At 33.3% G+C, this 11,333-nt stretch overlaps 2 protein-coding genes across 2 annotated transcripts; both read left to right on the forward strand.

Moving 5' to 3' along the window:
• The first annotated feature begins 794 nt into the window (after nt 1-794).
• LOC108365353 (glycine-rich RNA-binding protein 1-like) lies at nt 795-1,220 on the forward strand. Its single transcript, XM_017619357.1, has 2 exons — nt 795-874; nt 966-1,220. Exons 1-2 carry the CDS (start codon nt 820-822, stop codon nt 1,100-1,102), a joined length of 192 nt encoding a protein of 63 aa, XP_017474846.1. The 5' UTR covers nt 795-819; the 3' UTR covers nt 1,103-1,220.
• A 9,247-nt stretch (nt 1,221-10,467) lies between these two features.
• LOC108365354 (glycine-rich selenoprotein-like) lies at nt 10,468-11,037 on the forward strand. Its single transcript, XM_017619359.1, has 3 exons — nt 10,468-10,503; nt 10,579-10,679; nt 10,756-11,037. The coding sequence occupies exons 2-3, from the start codon at nt 10,625-10,627 to the stop codon at nt 10,866-10,868; spliced, it is 168 nt and encodes a 55-aa protein (XP_017474848.1). The 5' UTR covers nt 10,468-10,503; nt 10,579-10,624; the 3' UTR covers nt 10,869-11,037.
• Nucleotides 11,038-11,333: the final 296 nt, after the last annotated feature.

Consider the following 11,333-nt stretch of genomic DNA (forward strand, 5'->3'; position numbering starts at 1 on the left):
ATATTTTAAGACTTCCCCCAATATTTCGGAAAAATCGTAAGATTTACGTGAGCTGGACCGATTTGAGAACGCATTTGTATGCATAATTTGTAAGTTTAAACTCTTCTTTTTTTAGAAAAAAATATTTTTAAAACAAATTTTATTAAAATAACTAATTCTTTTTTAGGAATTTTCAACTGGGCGCAGCACACCTAAATCATAAAATTTTTCCGAAATAGTTTGGCCGTTGACTTATAATATAATAAATGTTTATTAATTGCGAGAGAAGAAACAGTACTGCCTTTTTTCTATGGAAAATGATGCATCCTAATATAAATATTCGAAACAGACAAGTTATGCAGTTTATTTATTTCATATTGATTACATTTTTGTAAAATAGAAATTAAATAAATAATATTTCGCAAATACTTATCACTCTCACCATTAACTTTGATAGGTTTTTTGAAATTCCCACTCATATCAATTCAACAGCATGTAACTTAATATTATCACCTAAGTCCACTGAGAAAAATGTTCTATCGGAATTTGTGTATCTTTAAAGCGAAGCTTAACTGTAGGCTTTTATTGTAAAATAAATGTATATAATAGTAAATTAGTTTTCAACTTATTAACTCAACGATACAATATTTACATACACTTATAGAAAAAAGCATGAAAACAATGTAAATGTATCCATGCATACATATATAAATTTAATAGATGCTTGCAAAATATACTAATACACATTTCTTTAAGTGTACTGATGGACAACTTTCCCATTTCAAGATTTTCATATAAATACGGTAGTGATTTAATCAGATCAACATTACAGCCGACAACATGAAGCTCCAAGTAATTATTGCTTTTGTTCTAGGTATATTTACGATTGTTATGGGTGAGTTAAATTTACTTGCATACGTAGTCCATACATACATATGTGTGTATGTATTTTCTATTAAGTATTAAAAACTTCTTCAAACCCTTAGCTTACCCAAATCCAGAGGCTCTTTCTGTTAATGGTGGCGGCGGTGGCCCTTGGTCAGGTGGTCGTGGTCCTTGGTCAGGAGGTGGCGGTGGAGGCGGAGGAGGTTGGGGAGGCGGTGGCGGCGGTGGTGGAAAGTAATTATTTACTTCAACAATTTTGAGATGCAATAGTTTCTAAGGTCCCTGTAAATATAGTTGTATTTGAAATAAAAATAAAACAATTCATAAAAATGTTTGCTTTGGTCAAACTAAAGAAATGTGTTGTCTATTTATGTTTTAGTCAAAGACGTCTAATGAATTTCTAGAAAACCAAAATGTGTCAAAGGAATATAAATAATAATAGGCATTTCTGGTAAATATTTTTAACTTTATCTGAATGGGCCATCACTTTTGAGATGGTTAACCGGATGTAAATCTTGGTGTTTTTGACTCCTATTCTAGAAATTGTAAAAATTTTGATATTGGAAATTACGTCTGGCCCATTTTAAATATAGAAATACAATAGCTTTACATCCAACCAAATTGTTTTCAAATATGCATAACTGACGTAAAGACCGATATGTCTGACTGCACATGCCTGCCTTTCTTACTACTCGCATTAATACGGGAAACAGAATACAATTACATATTAAACAAAGCAATGCCGTTAAAATTTGTATAAGGCAGTTCATTTAAAAGAGCTTTTTGTTAAAAGGTTTCAGATGGTGAACGAACTGTGATCCCGAATCCCAGAAGTCCCGAGTCCATTTTGGATTCCCGAAATCCCGGGATCAAGCCCTCGGGATCCCGGTGTGCCGGGATATAATTTAATTTACAACCAAATTAAAATAAAACGACATTCAGACACTATCATGGCATACAAGCACTATAAAATTAAACCCTACAAATAATCAAATAATATATTACAATTCCAAAACTACTATTATACTATGTTATATTACATATATACATATAACATATATATCGGACACCAAATTTAGTGTCTGAATTTCGACTGGATTTAAATTTTTCCTTTTTCTTCGGATATATGATCTGTCAAATTTTATTTTTTTTTTGTGATTATGTTCATCATAGAGAATTCATTGTTGACTCTCACAAAATAAACCACCTCGTCTTTGTCAATGTTATTGTGGCTTATTATCATTTTATTTTTAATATTTTTATTGAGCTTTGTACCACGATTGCTTATTAGGAAAAATTGGAAAAGCAACAAAGTCTTAGCGGTAGAAGTTATAGCAGCTATTTCGGAGATCACCACATAAAAAAAAGAATATTTTAAAAATAGTTCTTGAAAAACCTCAATTTTTTTGAAACAGGTTTTTTTTTAGAAAATTAAACAAGGATTACGATGGTGTAATTTTAAATCCCAAGTTTACTGGTGTGCAAATCAACTTAAAAAAGTTCAACTGCTAATAGCTAGGTTAACTTTAGGACAATCATATATATCTTCAAAACGACGTTAAGAGGAAGTCTCTACGATGAGTAGAGCCCGAGATATAACGATTTGAAGAAGTACATGAATGGTCAGAATCACGAAAAAATTCGAACTTCGACAGATCATAGCTCCGAAGAAAAAAAGAAAAAATCCTCCAATACGTGTTGGCTTATTTCATGTATAGAACCCATACAAAAAAATTTGAGGCGAATCGGAGACATGACGTCACGTCACGTTTACCAAATTCGTCCGACTTGTATATATGCATATATACATATGTTGTGGTATACTAATTTTACTACACATACAGGTGTATGTATATGTATAAAAATTATATGTCAATGTAAAGATGATCTCCTATTTTTTACTTTTTGTAAAAATGACTGCGACTGCATAATGAGTGAATTTCAACTCCATTGTTTTTAGTTTATTCAGTTTGTAATTAGCTTTTTAAACTGATATAAAATAAAGACATTTATATCTTTGCTTAAAAACACAAATTTATTTTTATTTCTAGTATTCGCACTAAAGAAAGACAACAAAACTAGTTTGTTAGCATATTTTAATTAATGGTAATAATATCCCGCTGTGGTGTAGTGGAAAGCAGTGCCTGGGTTCAAACCCTGGTCAACGCAACATCGCAAAAAAATTTAGAAACAAGTTTTTTTCTTAACGGCGGTCGCCCCTCGGCAGGCAAAGGCAAACCTCCGAGTGTATTTCTGTCATGAAAAACAGCTTCTCATTAAAATACAATCGCCGTTCGGAGTCGGCGTAAAACTGTAGGTCCCTCCGCTTTGTGTGAAAACATCAAGGCGCACGCCACAAACCGGAGGAGAAGCTCGGCCAACCACTAACGTATGTGTAAGCGCCAATCTATTATTATTATTATTATTAATATCCCGAAATATGCGGGGATCTCGGGATTACCAATTTAAGATCACGAAATTTAAGATCATAAAAGTGTCCGGGATTTGATGCCTTAGTACATACCTTGTTTATAACGACACATAAAACGCTTTGACTCAGTTCGCTTTGATTCAAAACGCGTAAACAAAATTTCATAGAATTTGCTATAAAGACACAGGAATAAATGTTTGAAAGAAGTATATGTTGAATCAGATTTTTGTTAATCTGGTTTTTCGTAGGTATAAACATAATCTAGGAAGTCAACTCAACACGTTTTGGTCGGCATTGATTTAGAGCGCTAAAATTTAATGTAATTGTTAACCATAGGAAGTATATACTACCTGTGGGCACACTATTTGTAAGCCGTCTGCAGGTATACATACTTATGTGCACTTAAACATAAGTAATCCAGTGATGACAATGATATTTTTTTTGCCATACATACATATTAGAAGTAGGGTTGCCAACGTTTTCTAAGATATTTATAGTATTTTTTCAAAAATATCGGAAAAATATAGTACACTTCAAGTATATATAGTATTTTATTTAAAGAAAAAGTAAAAACACTTTTTAGGTAATGGAAAAAGTTCTTCCTGTGAATGCCGAAGTTGGTGGAATAGAGAGTGGAAAAGAAATAATTTTAAGTAATTTTGTTAATTCTTTCTTAAAGTTTTTAAAAATATGTTGCCTCTATTGATTATAAACTCACTTTACTTTAAAGAATATTTCATTTAATATTATTATTTCAATATAAAGGTCATCCATTTTAATACACACTTTTTCTTGCAAATTATTGTTATATATTTATATTTAAAACTGAAGAAATATAGTATTTTCGTGTACTATATTTTTTTCCAACAGTATATAGTAATCCGATTGGAAAAATAGTACAATATTATATACTTTAGTATGATCGGCAACCCTAATTAACAGGTCTATTCTGAGCTGGTAATTAAAATATTGTAGCCGGTATGGCTTAATCGATTTCTTTTTTCATCCTGATCATTTATGTATACATTTGTCTATATCTATCTCGATTCGTTTTGGCTGTTACAAACAACCGTTATGTGAACAAAATTAATATACCCTTGTGCACAAGTGCGCTCGGGTATAAAAATGGTTTAATAAACAATTGCGTATTATTTTTGGAAGTGGCCTGAAAAGAAGCGGAGTTTTCCGATAGAAAAATTTTCAACAATTCTATGTATACCATTTCTACTAAACATTCTTTTCTCCATATAAAATACTGGAAAACTTTGAGCGCTTTGAGTGACCCCGAAATATTTGTTGATTTCAAAATAAAAAACAGGGGTATATATATTTTTTTTTTTTTAGAAATTTCCTAGGTGGTGAGATCATTAAAATTCAGACTTAACTTATTTTGGACCACACTGATGTAGATATACATATATCTTGATACATATATATACATATACATATATATATTTGTAGTAATTACTTTTCTAATTTTATTATAATTTTCCTTACCAATAATTTATTTATAACTACAAAATTGTTGCACAATTATATTTATTTTCCACCGCCACCTCCTCCTCCTCCTCCACCGAAGCCTCCACCACCTCCGCCACCGCCACCGCTACGGCTACTGCCGCGGCCACCTCTACCTCCAAAGCCACCTACGTAAATAAAATAAAGCATATAGTATACAAATATAAATGTACATTCTGTTGAGAATCTAAAAGTTTAATGCTTCCACGCCAGTGTTTAAAGTCGTATATGTATTTACCAAAATTCATTACGAGTATGGCCGTCACACAAATTACGAAAAGTTGGAACTTCATGTCTTAAAGTCTTAAATGATCAGTGAACAGTCAACGAACGGAATTCTTTATTTATAGGAAAATTATTTAACACAGAAGTGTTTTTAGGTACGTAAAATCGAGAAGTAATTTAAATTATCTTTATGGATAAATTAAAACAATGAGTATGATTCAAAACAGATTTTATTGTGAAAGCACAATGCCCGATCTCTACATTATAATCAGAGATTTTGAATACAGAATGAATAATGGAATATTAAGAAAATATATGTATCTTGTACTTAAGGTGTTCTTACATGATAAGCCATTTTTACATATGGAAATGTCAACAAAGGCAAATTAGATTTGTTTCTATACAAAGCAGATGCACGTACATACGAAATAGAAATGTTTCTATTTTCATCTGACACACAGATAGAATCATCTGAGTTTAGTTTATTTCGTTTTCAAAGAACGTATTTTTAAATAGTTAAATAAAGACTGTGAATTCGACAGATATACATACATATTACATATGTATTGAAAAAGTTACATTTACAGATGCAAATACATATCGTGTAAGAACACCTTTACTAAATGAAAACAGCAAGTTTTAAGAATATGATTGATCATTACACAGTCAGATGTGTGAGTGAAAGTGATGAAGCCTTGGTTGAAACGGTAGACGAGTTCATCGAAATTGCGCAGATTTTTAATTTAAGTTGATTGTTCAACTCATTAAACATTTATTTTTTTGGGTTTTCTATTTGAGTCCACCTGGTGGTCAAGAATCAATCACTTTTACTAGATAATGAAAGATCATGAATCCTCATAAGCTTTTCAGTGTCCAACCCATTTGTATCGATTATTTTTGGGAAGAATAGAAAAAAAGTCAAATGTAATGCAACTACTATTCCATGTGCTTGTGTGAAATCCCCATCTCGCCAGCTAGGCTATTTAAAAGGTTATAGACGAGCATATTTTGGTTTCCCTATCAGGTAAGCATTACAATCCAAATCTTTAAAACGTTTTTTTTCGAATTCAGTTTTTTCGACTTAGGCACTCCGCACATTAAGCTTCTAATCATAGTAGTGTAATCGTTTCGGCATACCAGAGTATAAAGCTTATATGCCGAACACATGTATTTCAATGCAGCTCTGTACATAACGATTCAAAATCTTGTTTTCGCCTAATCATAAAAGCGTCATGAATCGAAGCGCCCAACATTGTAAGGCGCTTTCAGTTTTGAAAGCATCATTTGTTTACTTTTTTGTGTTGAAAATAAAATTTATTTGTCAATTCAATAGAAAATAATTGTAAATGAATGATTACGTGCTAAAATTCGTGCAAATTGTATTAAACCACAAGCGTTTATGCAATATTTCGGAGCAGAAATATTTGCGGAAGTGCGTAGTTGCGAAAGAACGTCCAGAAAATTTGTTATGTGTAGAAAGTGTTTATTAGCTGGTGACTTATGCACGGCGTGCAAGTGTACAGAAGTCGAGTCGTCATGCATTCGTTTCGGTATGACGAAACGATTACTCTACTTTGATTAGGCGCGTAATGTGCCGAGTGCCTTAGGCAGTTATTGCTTATGACCACAGAATTTAGCGGAAAAAAGTGACCACAGTGGCATAGAGAAGAAATTGAAATTTTGCTTGAGTTGTGAGAAAAACAAGAATAACAAATTTGACAGCTAATAATCCGAGCTTTGACTGTATAAATAGGGTTACCAATAAACGAGCTTTGATTGAGATTAAGTTTATATTTAAGCGTATTTTTAGAGCCTTTTGTTCAATGTCTGGTTATCACTTCCTCCCAGTTAAACATCATGCTTTCTACATCATGCATATATGTATGTAACATCCCAGCCAACCAACGGAGTCCGCAGAGTGCACCATTAGGACTCCCTGTCCGGAGCGCTGATGCTCCTAGGGAGGCTCCGAAAAGAGTCCCAAAGGAGCATATCCGTGGGAGAAAAGTGCCTTTTCAATATATATGAAAAATGTGTGCCTTTAGGACTCCTTAAATGAGTGATTTCGGAGTCACATTAACTCCCTTGGGACTCCTAGAATCATCCGAAGATAACCTAGATGGAGTGTTTTGGGAGTGCTCCAATAATAGAAAGGAGGCTTTACGGTTTCTGAAAATGCACATAATTACATTTATAGTTATAATTACAATAATTTTCTTTCAACTTTCTTTTTTTATTGAAAAAACGCGAAAAGTTGAGAGTTGGCCATCTGTTTGCTTTGTGTTGGCGTGAGCGTTGTCGAATTTTGGCTAAGTGGTCGGCTGCATTTGAATTCATGTATTCATAGTCAGCTGTTGAAGCGAAGCTCTATGTGGACGGGCCTTTAGAACGAAAACGACAACATGAATACTTACATATACCTTGTTTATACCGCCACATAAAGCGCTTTGACCCACTTCGCTGTGATTCAAAACGAATGCATAAACTAAATTTCCAAACGCGTTGAAATGGAAAAGTGTATTGAGCTCAATTTGTTTTCAAATCGGTTTTTTGTTTCTCACATCAGTTAGAAAACAAGTATAAACGAATCATTCATTTGACGTGAAGTGAAAATAGGCTGGTTTATACAGCCCGTTTTAAATTTGAATTATTGTTATAATAAATTGCAATTATTGTTTTTTTCCATTTCGGTCAACAGCGCAAATTTTTTATTAAAAAAATTTCGTATCAAAATAGCAGATTTTGTTTACTTTTTAATACGACTTCATCAAGTGTGCTATAAAGACAGGGGTATAAATGCTGTAAAGAAACATACATATGTTGAGTCCAATCGCTTTTTTGTTAATGCGGTTCTTGTGTAGGTATAAACAAGGTATTAGATTCAATGTGATGCTACTCGAAAGAGGGTTGTGAAATCGTCGCCATATTGAAGGCAAGGTTTGTAATGGGCTGTGTTAAAAATTATATATTTTGTGTACATACCCAAAAAAAGTTTCCATGCATTTTTTTTTTTCATTAAAATAATGCGATTTTCACGAATGAGGCAATATTTTATTGTTAGCATATGTAGCTTAGTAGTAGGTAATTCTGGTGCTGGTTATTCTATTTTTGTTGCTCTCAAATCTTTAAATATGTATAAGCAATTACCAATGGTGGGCAAACGCGGCTATTTGGGCCAAATGCGGCTCTTTGCTTAGCTCTTTTTACTTTATCTTTGCTTAGAATATTTTGGATCTTTTTACTTTTTAAAATACATATTTATTTGCTGGACATTCTTTTCCATTGTATTGTTTTTTTTTTTATTTTATTCTATTTATATACGCATACGCAAATTCAGATCGGAATATTACCCGCAATTGGAGAATGAAAATTGGCTTTCTGCAAGGAAACAAACTATTTTGATTTGTCGCAAATTATTTTAAGTTTTGAAGCTGAACTACATCTTTTTTTATGATCTCAAAAAAAATAATATTTCATCATTTTCCATGGCTATAAAAAAATTTTGCACATAATTTAAAAGCAGGTTTTGAAAAAAGATTTGCCGATTTGAAATTATTTAAATGTACGTTTGCATACTTCGTAAACCCTTTTTTAACCGACTTCCAAAAAAAAGGAGGTTATCAGTTCGTCAGAATTTGTATTTCTTTTTGATTATGTTACCGTATAACTTTGGACCACGTCAACCGATTTCGATCGGATTTGCATCGGTAAGGTAGTGTCTCAGAGGTGGTCCCGTACTAATCTGGTTTAGATCCGATCAGTGGATCATGAAATATATATATATATTTTTTTTTTTGAGTTGGTTTTTTTTTGCTAAAAATTACTTGTTATGTAACATAATTCAGGATGAATTTGCATAATCCGCAATATTCCTTTTTAAGAAAAGCGAAGAAGAGTTGGACTTTTCGGAATTAAAAGAAGACAAGGCACCAGAAATGCAACATAAACCTGTTCTCTAGAATGAAATTCGTAAAGTCAAAATACCGTTCACAATTAGTTGCGTTCGCGTACCTGATATTTATGGAAAGTTATAAAAACTATCAGCTTTTTGTGGTCGCGTACGCAAAAAACTTGCAAAGTAGGGGAAATTGAGAGAGCAAAATGACATTTCATTTTGAGGGAAAGCTGCTAGTTTCTGCTGGAAAAATTTTTGCCAACTGCAATTTGCCAACAAGAAAACAGCTGATAAAAAACAGCTGGTTGGAATTTACGCAAATCCGTAAATTGAATTTGTTGGTTTGGAAGTTAAAACCTTGTAAGAAGTAAGTAATTACTCGTTTAGTCAGTGCACTGTGTCAGGATAAGACTTCGGGATTTGTTTTCTTACGTTTTCAAATTTAAACTTTTGAATGTATCAGCTGTTCGTCTAACTTGTAAGTTTCTGCAAATTTTCTGTTCGCGTAATATTTTGGATATTTTTCTATTGTGAGAGAATAGATGACATTTCGCAGGAATTTTGCTGTTGGACATATTTTACTGGAGATTTAAACGAACGTATCTATTGACTAACCAAAATTTCACAGAATTGTTACGACCGGTTTTAACTGACGTAAAACCAAATTTTGAAAATTTGGCCAAAGGGATATTTTGAATTTACTTTAATATCTAGATATCGTACGTTCATTAGAATAATAATAAAATTAATGTTTTTCATTTGTAATAATAATTTTATTTAAAAATACAATTTTTTTTGTGGCTCTTTGTAGCATTTGGAATTTACATGTAGCTCTTATCGGTCTCGGCCTCGCCCATCCCTGGCATATACACCTACATATATGTATGTATACATACATAAATATAAATATTTTTATACGCATACTCGCCCTGCAAAAAATTCGACTAATCCGGGATGACTCCGGGAGTAATCACAAAGGAACATGCGACTAATACCGCTTTTGATCTCTTTTTATGGAACGAACTGTTCGCTTTCGTTTGAGTATGTCCTATGAAGAGACTAATTGAGTATGTCCTATGTAGAGAACAGGTATAAAAAGCGACTAGTCAATTAAAAAAAATAAAAAATAAAACTTTGCGCCATCTGCGATTCGAACGAGGGTTCACAGTTTTGTTGAGCGACGACACTCTCTCTGTGCCAACGTAGCACATAAAATTTCATTGAGTAAGTTCGTACATATCATTAAATCGGTAAAAGTACCCGTTAGAGAAGAGTCGGGGACTAATTGGTCTCCAATTATACCCGTAAGGGATGAGCCGAGCCTAATTGATCTCCACTAATACCCGTATGATACCCGTATGAGACTAGTTGCGACTAATTAATGCCCAATTGTGCCCGATTGAGAGTAATCTCGAAATACTCTCTTTAGAGATTAGTCTCACAATTTCTTGCAGGGCATATACATAAGTATATAAGTAGTAGTAAAACAAGTATGTAAAAACGACCTCACACATTTCCTAACCCATTTTTATGGCGTCCGTTCAGTTGAATGCTCCTTGTCGGCAATAACGTAAGTTTCATAAGTCTATTGTTCTCAAATTGATAACAAAACAAAGTCGCCATTCAATGCTTTCCACATAAATAGAAGTGTAACGCTGGTTATTGTTCATTGTGGACTAAACGCTTGCAACATGAAGTTGTACGCACTCTTTGTTTTTGTTTTGGCCATGTTGGCTATGGTTCTTGGTAAGTGTAAATGCTGATTGAGGGGGCAGTCGTTTGAATCCTATAGTAAATTTCTAACGAACAAATCTACCTTCAGCTCATCCAAATCCTCAGCCGCGTCCAATTCCTCAGCCGTATCCTGGTGGCGGTGGCGGGGGTGGAGGAGGCGGTGGCGGTGGCGGCGGCGGTGGTGGTGGTGGTGGAAAATAAGTGGCCTCCCAAAGTGAATTTCCATGAATATATATGTATTTGAGTGGCATTATTTTTGGATAATTTGTTGGTTAATAATGAAATATACAAATATTATATAAGAACATATGTATGTTAACATGAATGCATTATTAGAGGAGAAGGTAAAAATACTGTTTTGGAAAGGCAACCGATAAACAGCATTTATTCATACTTAGGTGTTAGTTTTATGCGCATTGCTGAAATCTCGTAAAATATCGGATCGTCGGATGTATGTCAACCGATTATAAGTTTCTATACCATTTTCTGCGTTTACATTAAATATACTCCTTAGTCGACTGTTTTCGAAAGTAAGTTGAACAATTTGGTTTCTTGTGTTCGTTATTTTTTTAAACAACTCATGCGCAGGCGACACTTTTAATGTTAGCTATTGGCAGAGCACGCCTACCCACCTGTCAATACAGCTATCAGCGGCAGCTGGAGAAA

Source organism: Rhagoletis zephyria, unplaced genomic scaffold (assembly GCF_001687245.7).
Source record: "Rhagoletis zephyria isolate East Lansing unplaced genomic scaffold, Rhagoletis_zephyria_1.1 Rzeph_scaffold_01850, whole genome shotgun sequence".
Lineage (NCBI taxonomy): Eukaryota > Metazoa > Arthropoda > Insecta > Diptera > Tephritidae > Rhagoletis > Rhagoletis zephyria.